The sequence below is a fragment of the Eumetopias jubatus genome, unplaced genomic scaffold (genome assembly GCF_037043125.1).
Source record: "Eumetopias jubatus isolate StellerSeaLion01/CBP00866 unplaced genomic scaffold, mEumJub1_p1.0 scaffold_9, whole genome shotgun sequence".
NCBI classification, from domain to species: Eukaryota; Metazoa; Chordata; class Mammalia; order Carnivora; family Otariidae; genus Eumetopias; species Eumetopias jubatus.
Genome location: NW_028274815.1, coordinates 118381492 through 118398658, shown reverse-complemented (window position 1 = coordinate 118398658; position 17167 = coordinate 118381492). Strand labels below are relative to the sequence as shown.

Below are 17167 nucleotides of genomic sequence, written 5' to 3'. Positions count from 1 at the left end.
TCATGAGGGTCTTTGTGCTGCTCAGATGAGGTGTGAGTACCTTTCACTCCAGAGTCACCTGTCCTGGAGAACACTGCTTGCTTCCAGGACTGTCTCGGGCCCCCAGGCCACAGGGAGGTTTGGTCACAGCCATAGTCATCCAGGTTTTGGAGAAAATGGGCAGCCCTCCCTAAGGAGGGTCTAGATGGTGTTCATGAGCAGGTCCAAGCATTTGTTGTTTCAGAAAGCTGCATCAGCTCAGGACCCAGGCCTCCAGCTCCTTGATGCAGAACTGCTCTTGCCGGGCCAGCACCTCATTATTGAAGGTTGCACAAGGGTGGCTTCCCCCATGGTACAAGTCTCCATCCAACCACAGCCCAAACTGGCCACTAAAGAGAAGAGGAAGATCTCGGCATGACTCACTCCTGGATATTGGCCTTCCAGGTCTACACCATCAGCCTTTGGCCTCACCATGACCACAGCTCAGTTTTGCCTGTTTTATCTCCTTAAACTGATTTATATCCAGAATTGTTGGGAACTCCACATGTTGTTCCCCATAGGATTTGGAGCATTTTTTTTTTATAGTTAAATGATTTTAATAAATATATACAGTGGTGCACCACTGTCCACAGTCCAGTTTTAGAACATATGGAACATTTTAAAGATGGCAATGCTTAATCAAAGGAGTGAATCTTAAGGCATGGACTCAGCCCAAAACACTTCAGAAAGCATCCATTCTGATCCCCTCATTGGACAGCAAACCAGGCTGGGGCTGGGAAGTGGGTTACTGCAAATCAGCAATGGCTTGTATGTTCTGTGCCAAACTCTCAGTAGGGGCTCTTCAGGGAGCTGGGAGGGCAAAGAACTTGCCTGGTACTCGTCAAACACCGCTTTCATCTTTGCCCTCAAGATAAGATTTATTCTGCCTGAATTTGGAGGTCTCACCAGGAGTAAGGCTTTTTATTCCTAACCCACTCATCCCTCCAAAACACACACACACACACACACACACGTTTCCTCGGCAGATGCCTGCCTTCCTCCAGTGAGTTATGTTCCCTGATCTAGCCTCCCATCCCTTGACCCTAGCCTCATCCAACGATGCAGAATGCTGTTCCCCAAATCACATGCATTCAGACTAAGCTGTCATCAACTGTAAACACTTTGGAGGGTAGTCCATGCCATTCTACCCCCTCGGTGTTTAGAGGAGGCTTGAGGGGTTTGGCTGGGGGACTAGGCAACACCTGGGCCATGTTGAAGGGAAAGGCCTGGAAGTTCACCACCAGCTTCATCTTATCTGGGACAGCCCTAGCCCAGCGTTTCCGGATGGGGGAGGGACCAGAACACAGACTACCCCAAGACCCCAGACCCTGGGAGGACTGAGACACGCACCTGCTGCTGCCCATCATCAGTGAATCCAAGTCTCCTTTCACAAAGAAAGAGTTGCTTCCTGTCCACTTAAAGACCTGGGATAACGGGAGAAAAGCTGGGTTACTGCGGGGAGTCCTGCCCTTGCAGTTTGACTCCACACCACTGGGTGGCAGTGTCGTGGAGGGAACGGAACATCCAGGCCCAAGCCCCACCTAAGCGTCGGGAAGTACCCTGCCCCCTGAGATTTCTTTCCATTCTCCCCGGATTTCATCTCCTCTTGCCTTCCAGTCTCAGTTCCCACAACCCAACCCAACCCCCCCCCCCCCCCCCCCCCGTTCTAGAAACAGACGAGAACTCTATAGCATCCTGCTTGCAAAGCTGGAGAGAGGAGGGGGAAGTTCCTGGTCAGGAGCTGGGCCCTGATTCTGCCATGAGCTGTTTCCTCCTCTCTCCCTGGAGCCTACCCACTTCCCCACACTGCCTCATACTCCGTTCGTTAGCAGGTCTTGGCCCCACCCCAAAGACACAGCCAGACTACCCCCATTTCTGTCACGTCTATCTCCACTTGTGCCCACCCAATCCCCGCCATAGTCACTCCTCGCTGCTCACAGCTTACCTGTCCCTGCTTCCAGTCACCTGCCCACAGCCCATCTCAGCTCTGCCTTGTGATCAATATTACCATTCCTCTGCCTAAAGCCCTCCGAGGGCTCCCCGCTGCAATCCCGCTGCAATGGGAATACAATCCAACTGCTCGCTCCAGCCAGAAGCCCAGCCTGCGCTGACCGCTGCTTTCCTCTCTGACCTCTTCGCCCCCTTACTGACTTCACTTCAGCTACCCTGGCCTTGCTGTCCCTGGGACACCCAAAGCTATTCCTGCTTGAGGACCTTCGCACTTGCTGATCCCTCTACTGAGGATGCTCTTCCCCCAGATCCTGAAATGGCCCACTTCTCATCTTTCAGCCCAAATGTCATCCCAGAAAAGTTTCCTGGGGCACCCTGTCTAAAGTAGCCCTTCCTCCCAGGCTCTGTTTCCTTTTCCTCAGCATTTAGCACTCTTTGAGATGACCCTGTTCATATGCCAATGTGCCGTTGCTTATTCCACTACCATGTAAGGTCTGTGAGGGCGGTCTTGATTCCCAGCAATATTCCCAAGGCATGGTATAGATGTCTGTTGAATGAATAAATTATTCAAGAGTCAATTGGGCTAATAAAAATATTTCTAGAAGGCCATGAATGTATTGCATATTACTGCCTGTAATTAGTTGTTTTAAAAAAATGCTATGAGCAGCCAAAGGGTTTTTAGCAAGAAAACAGACTAATAAAATAAACCCCGGGCTCAGAAGAGATAAGATAATATTAACAAGTGACCATGAAAAGACAGAACCATTCAATTCCTGCTCTACTTTCATCGAAGAATGTGACCTTCAGACTTGAAGGAGTAAGATAAATATTGCTATGGAAGAAACGAAGACCCTGTTCATGGTGCTATTTGGAATCACCATCAAGGAGCCACTGAGAATTCATAAAGAACACAAGAGGTGTCAAAAGACCAAAGACAGGCAAAGATTACCCAATTAAAAACAAAAACAAAAACAAAAACAAAACAAAAAAACCAAGATTCCATAACGGGGGCTGAGAAGACAGCCCCTCTAAAAAGAATTAATTTCATTCAACAATTTTTCAAATTTTTAAAAATTGTATTCATTCATTTACTTAATTATTTTTAGCCTTTAGTACCAGTCACTGTTTTATGTACTGGGTGGGATGGTGAATGTAATAGACAAAAATTCCTGCCTTCATGGGACTCCCATTCTAGTAGGTGGAGGCAGGTAACTAAGTAAAATAAATAGACTGTTAGGTGGTGACAAATGCTAAGGATAAAAAAGTAGAGAAGGACAAGAAGAGTTTTCAAAGAATGGAATGTTATAAATTTAAATTAGTTGGTCACAGAGGGCCTCTCTGTGATGGTGACATTTGAGCAGAATCCTAAAGGAGGTGAGACCTGAGCCATGTGGTGATCCAGTAGAAGGCAGTCTAGGCAGAACAGCATATGCAAAGGCCCTGAGGTAGGAACAGGCCTGCATGTTTAATGGCCAGCTCAGAGCTCACTGTGGCTAGAGCAGAGTGAGGGAAAGGAAGAATAACAAGAAACAACATAAGAGAGAGGCCAGAAGATGTAGGGCCTTGTAGGTTGTTATATATATTTTTAAGATTTCATTTATTTATCTGAGACAGAGAGATAGCAAGAGAGAGCACAACCGGTGGGGCAGGGTGGCTGGTGGTGGAAAGAGGGAGAAGCAGGCTCACCACTGAGCAGGGAGCCTGATGCAGGGCTCGATCCCAGGACCCCGAGATCATCACCCAAGCCAAAGGCAGATAGTTAACCAAGTGGGGTTAAGGCCTGAGCCACCCAGGCGCACAGGCCTTGTAGGTTATTATAAAGACTGGCTTTTCTCCAAGAAAGAAAGCCATTGGCAGCTTGGAGCCAAGGAATGACATGCTATGATTTACCTTTTAAAAGGCACACTCTAGGGGCCCCTGGGTGGCTCAGTCTGCTAAGCGTCTGCCTTCAGCTCAGGTCATGGTCCTGTAGTCCTGGGATCAAGTCCTGAATTGGGTTCCCTGCTCAGCAGGGAGTCTGCTTCTCCCTCTTCCACTGCCCCTCCTCACAACTGCTCATTCTCTCTCTCTCTCTCTCAAATAAATAAACAAATAAATAAAATAATCTTTAGGGGGAAAAAAAGGCACACTCTAGCTATTGGGATGACTGAGTTGGAAGCAGGAAGACCCTTTAGGAGGGTATAGCAGGAACAAGGACAAATAATGATGCTGGCTTGAACCGGGTGACAGCAAAGGACATGGTGAGAAGTCGTGGGTTCTGGATATAGATAGAGAAGGCAGAGCCATCAGGATTCATTGACAACTCAGGTGTAGGGTGTGACAGAAAGGAATCAAAGACCCCAAAATTTTTGGTCTCAGCAGTAGGAAAGATGTAGGTGCTATTAACTTCATTGGAGAAGATGGGCAGGAGGAGCAGATTTGGGGGCAAAGTCAGGAGCTCGGTTTGGGACCTGTGAGGCTTGAAATGCCGGGCTTGAGATCCAAGCAGCAACTCTTGGTAGTAGTTGGATATATGTCAGTTTCAGGTTCAGGGGTAGAGGCCATCAGCACGAGACCTTGAAAAAAATGAGGGTAGAGAAGAGACAAGAACCAAAAATTTTGCTCTGGGACCCTCTGATGTCAAAAGGTTGGGGAAGTGAGGAGGAACGAGCAAAGGATTCTGCCAAGGAGTAGTCAGTGTAGTAGGAGGAAAATCCGAGAACTTTAGAATTCTAGGATGTGAATACAGGAAAGCAAGTGGTAATTAGAATCCAGCACGGGTTTACTAGAACAACGGACCCCTTCCCTGTTTCCTGAAAAGATTACCAGGCTGGCTGATGGAGACAATGCAATAGATACCTTGTGTTTTGCTTTTAGCAGGGAGTCCATAGCTCCTTGTGACCTCCTTGTCATGGGACCAAATAATTGTGTGGCTGAGTATATCTGTAGGTTCATGGTCCATGCATTGGGGGGGAGGTCTCTCATAGCAAACAAAAACACCTGGGACTAGTTCTTCATCCATTGAACAAGTATATCGTGAGGGCATGCTCTGGCAGGGCAGACACACTGACCCCCTACCCATTCATCTCTTGGGTTCCTAAATGGGCACTGTCTCCTTTCCAATTACTGTGCTTTTGCACATGCTCCAAGAAGACTGCTCCCCATGCCCTTCATCACCTGGTGATCTTGTTTGTCCATCAAGATCCAACTCAAGAAGCTCCTCCTCTAGGAAGTCTCCTTTGATCTCCCCACTCCCATTTGATAGAGGTGCTCTTCCTTGTGGTTTCTTCCACAGCCCTTATCGCTCTATATTGTGATCGCCTCTCTTCTGCAAGCCTGAGAGCATCTCCGTCATTTAGAGGGGTAGCCTACCGCCATGGCTGAGTTCAAGCCCCAGGGCCTGTTTCTGCATCTCATCCTCGCCACTGACTAGCAAGTCACTCGATCTCTCTGTGCCTCCGTTTCCTCAACTGTTAAGCGGGGCCAATAATAGTATGTCCCTCAGAGGAATGTTGTCATGATTAAATGCGCTAATTTGTGAACGTCTCAGAATAGTGCCTGGCAGGTGGTACATTAGTACCCAGTTAGCTGCTACTATTTATATGAGTAGTAAAAGTAGTGCGCTTCGTGCCAAGCCTACAGCGCTCAGTCGTTTTATTCAATAAATAGCTCAGAGATGGAAAAGTTTTACATGGGAGATGTTGGCGACGAACCATCCCCCTCCCTCCTTCAAAAGCCCTGCTCTCCAGCAGCAAGTACCCTCTGACTCCACCAGTCTTGTCTCTGTCACTCACCCATCTCCTAGTCACCAGTCACCACGAATTAGAGGCTTGAGCTCTGTCCCACCCTTCCTTCCCTCCTCCCTCATTCCTGCTGGTGTCCTCGGTGAACTTCACCGTCCGCACAGACCCATCCCGTGCCTGCCCTCAGCGCCCGTCCTTTTCCAGTACCGGAGACTTCTTACCCCCACCTCAGCCACTGTCCCCTCTGTTCACACCCAGGAACCTGTCCTTCCCGCTCTGTTTCCAATGGCCCTCTCTCTGGGATCTTCTATTCCAACACGTGGCTCGATGGGTGTCCTTGCTCCGAGTGTCTGACCACAAGGCCACCTCTCAACTGCTGTTTTCGTCTTCGTCTCATGGTCCTTCAGCCTCCCTGGCTGCCCTTCCCCACTGGTCCAGACTAGGTTCGGGGGTCCATTTTACATTCCCACTCCCTTCGGCTTCCGCTTCCCTCTCTCGCTCGGTCACACCACCTTGGCGGAAGCCCCATCTTGGAGGAGCCCTCCCAGCTACACTCTGCACGCCGGAACCCAAGGAGCCGAATGTAGCTGGCGGAAAAACACCAGGGGACTAGACTGCCTTTAAGCTGACGTTCCCCACTTGCAGTTCACGCTGCCTAGCTGTCCTTCTGTTTCTCTGGTTCTCTCCAGTAGGCCTCCCTCTCCACTCCCGTAAGGACGATTTGACACCTTCCCTCTGCTCAGTCTGTACGCTCTCTCCGCCAACCTCACTCTTAGCCGATGACCTCAGCCTACACTTCCTAAGAAGACTGAAGTCACTGGATGTGTCTGTCTTCCTCCTCCACCTGTGCACCCACAGATCTACTTGCACTCGGACCCATCTTGTCTTTGCAGCCTGCATCGGGTGAGCAACACCGCTCTTCCTTTATGAGCCAGTCTGTGGTGGCCAGGGACCTCCTGAGCACTGTAAGAAATGAAGATGAACAGGGCCAAGGGGGATGCGCTGCCCACCACTGGCCTGTCCCACTCCCTTTGTGGAAAGATGGAGGAATACCAGGCACCCTGGCATGGGGATAGAGCTAGGGGCCACTGGGGCCTTAGGATCTTTGTCACAGCCCTCCTCCCCCCTCCCTAGAAGGCTGGGAACATCACCTTTAGCTGTGGGGAGAAGGAGAAGAGGAATGTCTCTCCAGTACCATAGAAGCCTTTGCTGAGTCGAATGGCTGAGGAAGAGAAGGCTCCAAACATCTGAAAAGCAGAGGAGCTTGCTGCGGCAGCTCGCGGGGAGAGGAGGCAACCCCACTCTCCAGGCTCGGTGATATAGGCTCACCCAGCTGGGCGGGGAGCCTGGGACAGAGCTGGGGGGTGGGGAGGGCCGCATGGGCCCATCAACATGTATCCTTTCCCTTAACACTCCCCAAGGAAGAACTCTTGCTGGCGTCTTCCTACTTTTTCTTAAACGTACCTATTTTGTAAAAGTAATCCTTGTAGAAAAGTATTAGAAGTTATAGACAAGCAGAAAGAGAAACTAAAGCCATATTCCAAGTCCCCCTTCTGCTCCCCAAGGTAACTATTCTTAACGTTTTGGTGCCTTTCCTTCCAGCATCTGTTTAATGCCAGTGTATATGTTCTTATGCAGAAAACCAGATCCTATAGTACATCTGTATTGTTGTTTTTGTTTTTTAAGTTTTATTTATTTAAGTAATCTCTACACCCAAGGTGGGGCTCAAACTCACGACCCTGAGATCAAGAGTTGCATGCTCTTCCAGCTGAACCAGCCAGGTGCCCCGTACCTGTGTTTTGTAAGCTGCCTCCCCCCTTCACTTTTCTTTATAAAAGTTCAAACACACAGAAAAGTAAAATCAGGGTACAGATACCCTCCATGTGTATTCAAAATCGTGAATGTGTTCGCCATGTTCACTTTCTCTCTCCTTATATTTTTTGGTGTTCTGTTTGAAAGTAGGTTGCAGATATTATAACCCTTTTACCCCTAAATGGTTCAGCTCCTAAGAACGGGGATTTTCTCATGTATGACCACAATACTATCATCTCACCTAAGAAAATTAACAGCAATTCCATAATGTTATCTAGTATCTAGTTCATAATACATTTTCTCCATTGGCCCAAGAGTGCCTTTCATATCCTGCTTTAAGAACAAAAACTTGGGGTGCCTGCCAGCTCAGTCGGGGGAGCATGCAACTCTTGATCTCAGGGTTGTGAGTCCAAGCCCCACGTTGCATGTAGAGATTACCTAAAAAAATAAAAATAAAGTCTTAAGTAAATAAAAATAATAAAAACAATACTTTTAGTGGTTATGGCTCTACATCATTTTCCCCAGCTCTTGGTAATATTTCACTAGGTCGCAGAACCATAGTTCACTTAGCCATTTTCTCCTGTGGGATAGTTGGTGGACTGCAGGTTTTCCCTCTTATACCGAGAGCTGAGGGGCAGAGGCAGGACCACTGGGAGGCAGCCATGGGGAGTAGGTTTTGGCTTAATATAAGCAGTCACTTCCTCATAGTCAGCAGCATTCTGCCAAGGAAGGGGCTCCATCCTGAGGAAATGAGCTCCGTGGCCTTGAGGTGGAAAGCCCTTGATTGGCATCTTTTTTTTTATTTTTTTAAAGATTTTATTTATTTATTTGAGAGAGAGAATGAGAGAGAGAGAGCATGAGAGGGAAGAGGGTCAGAGGGAGAAGCAGACTCCCTGCTGAGCAGGTAGCCCGATGTGGGACTCGATCCCTGGACTCCAGGATCATGACCTGAGCCGAAGGCCGTCGCTTAACCAACTGAGCCACCCAGGCGCCCCTTTGATTGGCATCTTGAGGGTGGAAGGAGCTCCTGCCCACGTGAGGGTCCTCAGGGACCCTCGAGATCTCTCCCAGCTCTAACATGTTCCTCCCATGGAAGAGCACTTGAAACCAGCATTTCCCCCCCTCCCCTGGCCCCTGTCTAGAGGGCCTGGCAGAACACACCCCTCCCCATTGGCGAGACCACAGGAATCTGAGACAGCGCCTTCCCAAGGTCTGTGGCTACCTCCTCAAAGCCAGCTTTCACTCTTAGCCCCCAACCAACCGGGGGATGTTTTCAAAGCATCAACGGATCATGAAGGTGCAGCTCCTCCACTTAAGATGTCCCCCCAGTTATTTATTTGCTTCACCTCTGGCCCACCTCCCCATTAGGCCTGTAGCTCCAAGAGGGCTGGAACCACTTCTGCCTGGACCTTGCTCTTGTCCACATCTAAGCTCGCACATAGACGGTGCTTAATGTACATGTGTTGAATGGATGAATTAGGGGATGAAGGAAGGAATGGCTCTGAACGGGGGAGGTCTCTATGTCATCATCATTGTCCCTTACAAGTGACTGGCGATCACCTCTGCCTCCCGCCCCTGAGGCTGCCCTGGGGCAGGGCCCGCTGGTGTGTGGTTGGGCACCCCCAGGGCTTCAGGCTGGGGCCCTGGGCCCAGCTCACCTGGCCATCCTGGTCCCTCAGCACGAGCAGCACCGGCCCACTGTGGCCTTCCATCTGCCTGTACAGGCTGCGCAGGCTGAAGCCATCTCTCGACGTGCAGAAGGCCAGGCTCCAGGGATGTCCGGTGACTCGTGGCGGGAGGTGGAGGCTGAGCTAAGGACAGGGCTGGAGGTGAGCAAGGACCCTCGTCCTCCCCCGCTCCTTCCACCCTATCCTCAGGGTAACAGAGGGACTGAAGTTGGACAGGCCCCGCTCACACAAGCATGGTGCTTTATGGGTGCCACCGGAGTTTACTGTTTCCAAGGGCCCCTTAGAGAGGGATTATTATTCCCATTTTATGGTTGAAGAAAATGAGGCTCAGGGAGGTGAAGCCACTTGCCTAAAGCCCACACGGGGAGTAAGTGGCAGAGCCAGGATTTGAACCAAGGTCAGGTCTCCCTCAGGACTCTCTCCCCTTGGTCACCTTGGTCCCTAGAGGCTGGAGAATACATGAGATGCTGAATCCCTCCCCCAATCCTTCCTACCTCATCCTTCCACCCGCGCCCCCAGCTTTGGGACACAGCCGGAGTGACCCCAGGTGTCCCTGGACCTGGCTGGGGTAGGGCAGGAGGGTGGGACCCTGAGGTTCCTGGCCCTGTGCCCGAACCTGCTTAATCTCCGAGGCTCCTAGAACCTGGCTGGCTTCTGCCAGTTGGGGCTCCACGGGATCTTCCGGAGCAGGAGCGGAGATGGGGGCTGGGGCTGGGGCTGTCTCCCCTTCCTCCTCCTCACCCTCCTCCGCAGACAGAGCGTCCTCCACCTGGCTGGGCTGTGAAGACACCAAGAGGGACAAGGAGACATCGGCTTCCATGTCTCCAGAGCCCAAGAGCCTCGGCTGCCTCATCACCCTTGCCTAGGCCCCTGCCACCACCACCCACCCCCTGCCTGTGACCGGCTCCCACCCTGGCCCCTGCCAGCCGAAGGTCAGAGGTACACATACCCATCAGATGTGGCCATGGACTCTGTGGTTTGTCTGCCTGCCTGCTCTAGATCCAGAGTGGGTGCCAAGGATCAAGTTCTAAGCTCAGGGGCAGGAGAGAAGGCAGGAGGCAGCCCGGCCTGGCCCAGCCTTGCGAGCTGTGACCCTGTGTGTCTGCACCCAAAACAATAATACTACTATCAATAAGCATAACAATAACAATACCGACAGTGGCCGATGTTGGTCAGCACACCCTTGACCAGGCCTGGCCGGGTGCTCGCTGTGCATGATCTCTCTGTATTTTCCCAAGAATCCTAAGAATGTTCTCCTTACTATCCTTATTTTACAAAGAAAAGAAATGAGGGCCAGAGGCTTCCCTGTCAGCCAGGGAGACAGTGCGTGTAGCAGCTGAGAAAGCACGTGCAGGTTTGTGTAAGATGTGTGTTCATCCATGCGAAGGTGTGTATCAGCTTAAAATAGACTTGTGTTGGCAAATCAGTGTGAGAAGGTGTTGAGTAACTTCGTCTGTTTACCTGTCAACATGTTTGTGAGTGTGAGTTGGGATTGTACAAATATGTGTGTGTGTCAGTGTGGATGTGTCTTGGTTTATGCATTCGTTCAGTTGAGCTTCCACTCTGGTCCAGAGTGTATGTTTGAGGGTATGTGCGTGTGTGTGCGTGCGTGCGTGTGTACACATGCACCTGCGCACAATGACTTGAGGACTTTTCATAAGGAGAGGTTCCTCCAGGATGAGAAATGACCAGGACACTGCTTTTCTGTTACCCAGGTTCAGGCCTAAGGAAGGGGTCCTAGCTGCATGGGGCTTCTGGACAGAGCTCCATCTGGCTGGAGACAGCAGTCTATGCTTGTTAGGGTCTCAGGACCATGGGGTTGGGGCCCTGGGGTTCCTGAACTCTGAACTCTAGGCAGGCCGGAGAGGGACTTGGAAGGGAACAAAGCTCCGGCCTGCCTCCAGTCCTAGCCCAGACCCCACCCTGCCAGAGATCTGGCCTCCCCCACCTTTGCTGACCTGACTCCCCAGCCCAAGCTGGGCCCCTTACCAGCCGAGTGTAACGCCAGCGACCTTTCATTCTGTCCGGGGCCTGAAGCTGGTAGTAAGAGTCCTCAGCCCTCCCAGGGGGAGGGAGTACTGCGGGCGGGCGGGCAAGGCCTAGAAATGAGAGGGAGAGGCCTGGGGCACACCCTGCTAGCTCCGGGCCACCTAGCTGCCCTTTGCTCTCTCTCTCTCTCTCTCCCCCCCCCCCCCCCCCCCCCCCCCGTCACTCCCAGGACTAATCATCACTGGGTAGGTCTGTGAGGTCAGCTACCCTCCGCATTCAAAGCCTCACTTGGAGTTAGCAACTAACACGCATTAAATTCACCCAGTAATTCTAGTTGATTCCCTTCCATCTCCCCACCCTTCTAGAAGATTGGCCTAGGGATTCTGGCCCTTTGGGCAGATGCCTGAGCTCCAGGCTGGGGGCCTGGAGTCTCTGGTTCTCTCTCTGACCTTGGGTAAGTCCCTTGCACCCTTGGGCTTGTTTTCCCACATGAAACATGTTGGACGAGATCATCTTAGAGGCCCTCACAATACTGACTGCAGGCAACTCAGTTCCCTCTGTATTATAACAGAAGCTCGCAAGGAGCCAAGACTGAACCAAAAGAACAACAAATGAACAAAATCTTCATTTTTTTAAAAAATCTTCATTTTTCTAATTTAAAAAGTAAGGCATGTATATTATAGAAAGTTTGAGGAATCTAGAAAAGAATAAAGAAAGATACAAAAATATTCATGATTTCATCTCTCAGAGATAAGCTTTCAACCCTTAAGTGTATTTTTTCCAGTCTTTTTCATTTATTTAATATATATATGCATATTTTTATAAATAGATCATACCATGTATAATTTTATAAAGTGCCTTTTCCACTTAAAAATGAGAATTTTCCGGGCGCTTGGGTGGCTCTGTTGGTTAAGCGACTGCCTTTGGCTCAGGTCATGATCCTGGAGTCCCGGGATCGAGTCCCACATCGGACTACCTGCTCAGCGGGGAGTCTGCTTCTCCCTCTGACCCTCTTCCCTCTCGTGCTCTCTCTCTCTCTCTCAAATAAATAAATAAAATCTTTTTAAAAAATGAGAATTTTCCAGTGACATTCAGCACCCTTTGAACACATGATTTTTAATGGTTACATATTATTTCATCATAAGATGTATTATTTATTCCTCAACTGTTGGACATTTTGTTTGCTTCTAATTTTCTGTGATTATAAGCAAAACTGTAGTGAAATTCCCTGCTCATAAATCTGATTATATCCTTTATGATAAATTTCAAAAGTTGAATGCTGAAATCAAAAGGCATACACATAGTTCTTTTTTTTTTTTAAACGAATTTCTACACCCATCATGGGGCTCTAACTCACGACCCTGAGCTCAAGTGTCGCGTGATCCTCTGACTGAGGCAGCCAGGCACTCCCGTATAGTTCTTTTTTCTTTTTTTTTTAAGATTTTATTTATTTGAGAGAGAGAGAGAGAGAGAGAGTGAGCACAAGCAGGAGGAGGGGCAGAGGGAGAGGGAGAGGGACAAGCACACTTCCCTCTAAGCGGGGAACCTGACGTGGGGCTCGATTCCAGGACCCCAAGACCATGACTGGAGCCAAAGTCAGATGCTTAACAGCCTGAGCCACCCTGGCACCCCCATAATTCTCGATAATGTTTCCAACAAGGCTTCCCGGTGCTTAAAGCTGACCCATCTCAAGGTATCTTTAGTAAATCTCAGGGTAATATATTTCTGATCATCAAGTTTTATAACCTTAAATTGCAGATAAGGAAATGACCCCTCAGAAAGTGGAAGAGACTTACCACAGCCCCACTAGTATAACACGGTGGTGACGAGTACAGGCTCCGGAGTCAGGGAGTTCAAATCCTGGTTTTGCCACTTCCTTGCTATGTGACCTTGGGCAAGTTACTTAACATCTCTGTGCTTCAGTCTCCTCTTCAGTAAAATACTAATATCCACCTCATAGGGCTGTTGTAAGAGTAAAAGAAGATAATGCCTGGGGCACCTGGGTGGCTCAGTCGGTTAGGTGTCCAGCTCTTGGTTTCGGCTCAGGTCGTGATGTCATGGATGGAGCCCTGCTCAGCGGGGAGTCTGCTTGAAGATGCTCTCCCTCCGCCCCTCTCCCCACTCGTGCATGCGTGCACTCTCTCGCTCTTCCAAATAAATAAGTAAATAAATCTTAAAAAAAAGATAATGCCTGAAGAACTAGGATGCCAAGCCGAGTCTCCATCCTTCTGTTATCAATTCGATGAGATAACCCAGAGCACCTGGGGTTTGGCGAGCAGTGGGTAAATGACAGTGCTTGCTGCTATCCACCCCCACACACTGCCACTGAGAAATCCAGGGCTCAAATTCCTGACACTTGGTCACTTAGTCACTTAGTGGGGGGAAGAAGCAGCTCAGCGGGGAAGAAAAAGGCAGGAACTGTGGAAGAATGTACTTACGCTGCTGAGCCTTGGCTTCTGGCAACCTCCCCTCAGCCTGTCCAGCCTGAGGGTTTCCTTAGCTCATCTCCCAGATTCTCCAGAGACGGGGCCACTTCCAGAACCAACCTTGCACCCGGCAGTCTGTCCGAAGCAGCGTTAGCTCTGCACCCTGGACCCCTGGCAGCGTCTGGCCCCTCTGTCCCCGCCAGGCTCCAGGCACTCCTCCCTGGCTCTTATACCTGCCCAGAGGGTGGCCAGCCCTGGCCTTGCGCCCACTCCCGTTCCAGTTGGGAAGCCTGGCAGTGATTATTGTGCATCAGAAACTCAAATCCCATAAACACACACAAACAAGACCTTGTCAGCCTCTGACCTCCAGCTCTGCCCCCACCAGTCCAAAGAGATGGTTCTCGAACTCTCATCACAGCTGCCAGTGCCACCTGGTGCCTGGAGCCCACCATGAGGAACCTTGCTTTATCAGGTACAAATGCTACAAGAAAGGGCAATGCTATGGGAGTCTCCATCGGTCACCCCATGCTGCGGTGGAAGCCCAGGGCTGGAAAGCAGAGAGAAGCAGTCCGGCCCAGTCCTGGCTTGTTTCCCCTTTCTCCCCCGGGGTGATGATACTTGCCTCACTGGCAGGCTGTGACAGTAGGTGAGATCATGCACGGGAAGCCCGGTGTTTGGCACACAGGAGGCACTTTGCCCACGGGGGTTACTTTTCTGTCCCTGGCTCATAGTAGGATTCTGTGAATGCTGCGTTGTCAAACCACAGAACCTCCAGCTGGAAGGGGCTTCAGCTAATCCCAGAACAGTCTCGACCCAGGGCAGTATCCCCTGGAGGATATGTCCAGCGGTGGTCTCCCGGCCTCTGCTGGGTAGGTGAGCCCCTTGTCTCAGGAGGCCCGCCTTGTTCTCACACAACTGAGAGAGTGCTCTTCTGCTGGGCTTTGTGGTGAGGACCTGAGCCCTAGATAAGCTGCCCAAGGCCAGGTCTCTTGGAGCAATGCCCCCTTCAGAAAGGGTGGGATGCAGAAAAGACTTGTATTATGGGGAAAACAGGCAAAGTGAAGGGCCCCGTTGCCACCTTAAACACGGCTGTTGCACTATGTGTTTCAACTGTAAATGGTTCAGGGATCACACGTTTGGCCCTCTGAGCCCTCTCAGCCCTTCCCCCCCTTTTTCCCCAGGCTCAATACCCGAACCACTGGGTACTTTGAGAAGCCAGTGAGATATGCCTTGCTGTCCCATTCTTTGTCCTCATGTCCAGGAAAACCCAGAATGTGACCTGTCAGGAGCACCAATTGCCAATAATAGGCCCCTAAAAGCTCCCATGATGGGATTCTAGGCGCCAGGGTGTCAGACATCCCAGCTCTGCCTCGAAGCTTGCCTTCTCCTTTCTTCTCCAGACCACACGCCACCTCTCTCAGAACTCCAGTATTATTGCCAGGAAACAATCTGAATGTCCAATAAAAGGGGGAAAGGTTAAGTGACCCTTGGAACATCCACTCTGTGGGTTATTTCTAAGTTTTAAAAGTGAGGTTTGCAAAGAGTTTATAAATGCACAGGGAAATGCTTTTGCCGCTCTGGTGAGTGGGAAAAGGCAGGACATAAAATCATATGCGCCGCACAGTTTCGGCTATGGGAAATACACTTGGCTAGAGTCCTTTCTAGAAAATAGCCCATGCTCACTGGGCGGCCTGGCTTCGCCTCTTCACACATCCTGGGAAATCTAGTTTCTGTTCTCTGAGATCTGAGGTCTTGGTGCTCCTTGGTCTCCTCACTCTCACCGGGTGACTTTATTCTCCACTGAAAAAGCAGAGGCCATCGTTGGCCGCCCCCTTCTCCTCCTGACAGAAGCCCCTGCACCTCATCCAAGTCTTTCATCGTTCCTCCAGGACAATGGAGGTAAGGGCCCTGCTCCTTTCAAAAGCGAAGCCCCCATCCCTCGATCTGTCTGTCCCCCTTCTCTCCCCCTCTCTCTCCACACGACACTCCCCTCCCCAAATGCTCCATTTCTCTTCTTCCTACACTCCACCTCCATGCCCTGTTCACTCATCAGTCCACTCCCTTTGGCTTCTGTCCCCACCATCCTGGCTCTTGTCAAGGTCCCCAGCAGCCTCCAAGTGGTGCCATGCAGTGGGAGGTCTCCCTCCTCCTGTATCTGTTCTCCTGACCTCCCGACAACACATTGCTGTGTGTTCTCCCCTACCTCCCTGGCTGCTCTCTCTCAGTCTTTTGTGGCTGGCTTTTTCTAGAATCAGAAATTCTTAACTTCCCGCTTGTGCGCCAGTTTTTCTTTTCTCTATAGATGCTCTCCCAGTGTGACCTCACCTGGTCCCACGGATTTAAATATGGTCTGAATGCTGATGACTCTTCATGACTCCAGACCAACTAGAGTGATCTGTTTAAAACACAAATTAAAAAAAAAAACCAAAAAACCACCCACAAATTAGATTATATCATGCCCCTGCTTAGAGGCTTCAGTGGCTTGTCACTGCATCAAGAATAAAGCCCCAGGTGCCTGGGTGGCTCAGTCGATTAAGCTTCTGCCTTTGGCTCAGGTCATGATCCCGGGGTCCTGGGATCTGGCCCCCCCCACCCCGCATCAGGCTCCCTGCTTCTCCCTCTGCCCCTCCCCCCACTCGTTCTCTCAATCTTGCTCTCTCTCTCAAATAAATAAATAAAATCTTAAAAAAACAGAATAAAGCCCCTGCCCAAGGCATGCCTTGGCTCCACTCTAGCTTTAACTTGTCCTTTACTTTCCATCACTCATCTAGTCCCAGTCACACTGACCTTCTTACTTAGATATCTATCAAGTCTGTTTCTCCTCAGAGCCTTTGCCCTTGCTGTTTCATCTGCCTGGAATTCTCTTACTCTGGCTCTTTGCATAACTCCATTTATATGTATACATATTAAAAATATGTATACATATATTTAATTTTTATTTTAAGCAGGCTCCACACCCAACGTGGAGCTTGAACTCAGAGCCCTGAGATTAAGTGTTGCATGCTCTACTAACCGAGGGAACCAGGCATCTCTGAATAACTCAGTTTATTTATTTTATTTTTTTAGGACTGTTAAAAAAAAAACTCAGTTTATTTATTTATTTATTTATTTATTTTTAAAGATTTTATTTATTTATTTATCTGACAGAGAGAGACAGGGAGAGAGGGAACACAAGAAGGGGGAGCAGGAGAGGGAGAAGCAGGCTTCCTGCCGAGCAGGGAGCCCGTTGTGGGGCTCGATCCCAGGACCCTGGGATCATGACCTGAGCCGAAGGCAGATGCTTAACGACTGAGCCACCCAGGCATCCCTATTTATTTATTTTTAATAACTCATTTTAAATGTCACCTTCTCAGTGAGGCCTCCCTGACTATACTATTGAAAGCAGGTTCCCCTACTAATTCCTCTAATTCTCCCTCGGCCAATGGTTTGTTTCTTCCATGAAAAAAAAAAACACCCTTTCATTTTTTTTAAAAAAAAAATCACCTCCTCTTTGAAGCCTTCCAAGATTTAGTCTTCAGTTTTCATCATGTTGGTCAATTTAGCGGCTTGAATGGGAGGAAAT

At 49.8% G+C, this 17167-nt stretch overlaps 1 protein-coding gene across 2 annotated transcripts; it reads right to left on the bottom strand.

Moving 5' to 3' along the window:
- Nucleotides 1-232: 232 nt before the first annotated feature.
- TLDC2 (TBC/LysM-associated domain containing 2) lies at nt 233-11209 on the bottom strand. 2 transcript variants are annotated; one of them, XM_028118764.2, is made up of 6 exons: nt 11180-11209; nt 9807-9968; nt 9161-9313; nt 6842-6937; nt 1369-1442; nt 233-368 (listed from the first exon to the last, which is right to left on the bottom strand). In XM_028118764.2, the coding sequence occupies exons 1-6, from the start codon at nt 11207-11209 to the stop codon at nt 233-235; spliced, it is 651 nt and encodes a 216-aa protein (XP_027974565.1). The 2 variants fall into 2 exon arrangements, with proteins under 2 accessions (XP_027974565.1, XP_027974566.1); XM_028118765.2 differs by lacking the exon at nt 6842-6937.
- Nucleotides 11210-17167: the final 5958 nt, after the last annotated feature.

Bases quoted from the DNA above. Each gene is read 5' to 3' on its own strand.
- TLDC2 (XM_028118764.2), bottom strand. From the start codon at position 11,209: ATGAAAGGTCGCTGGCGTTACACTCGGCTG. The intron at 9,969-11,179 runs GTAAGGGGCCCA...GTGTCTTCACAG, and splicing joins GCTGGCGTTACACTCGGCTG to CCCAGCCAGGTGGAGGACGC. The intron at 9,314-9,806 runs GTTCGGGCACAG...CCCTGTCCTTAG, and splicing joins GAGCCTCGGAGATTAAGCAG to CTCAGCCTCCACCTCCCGCC.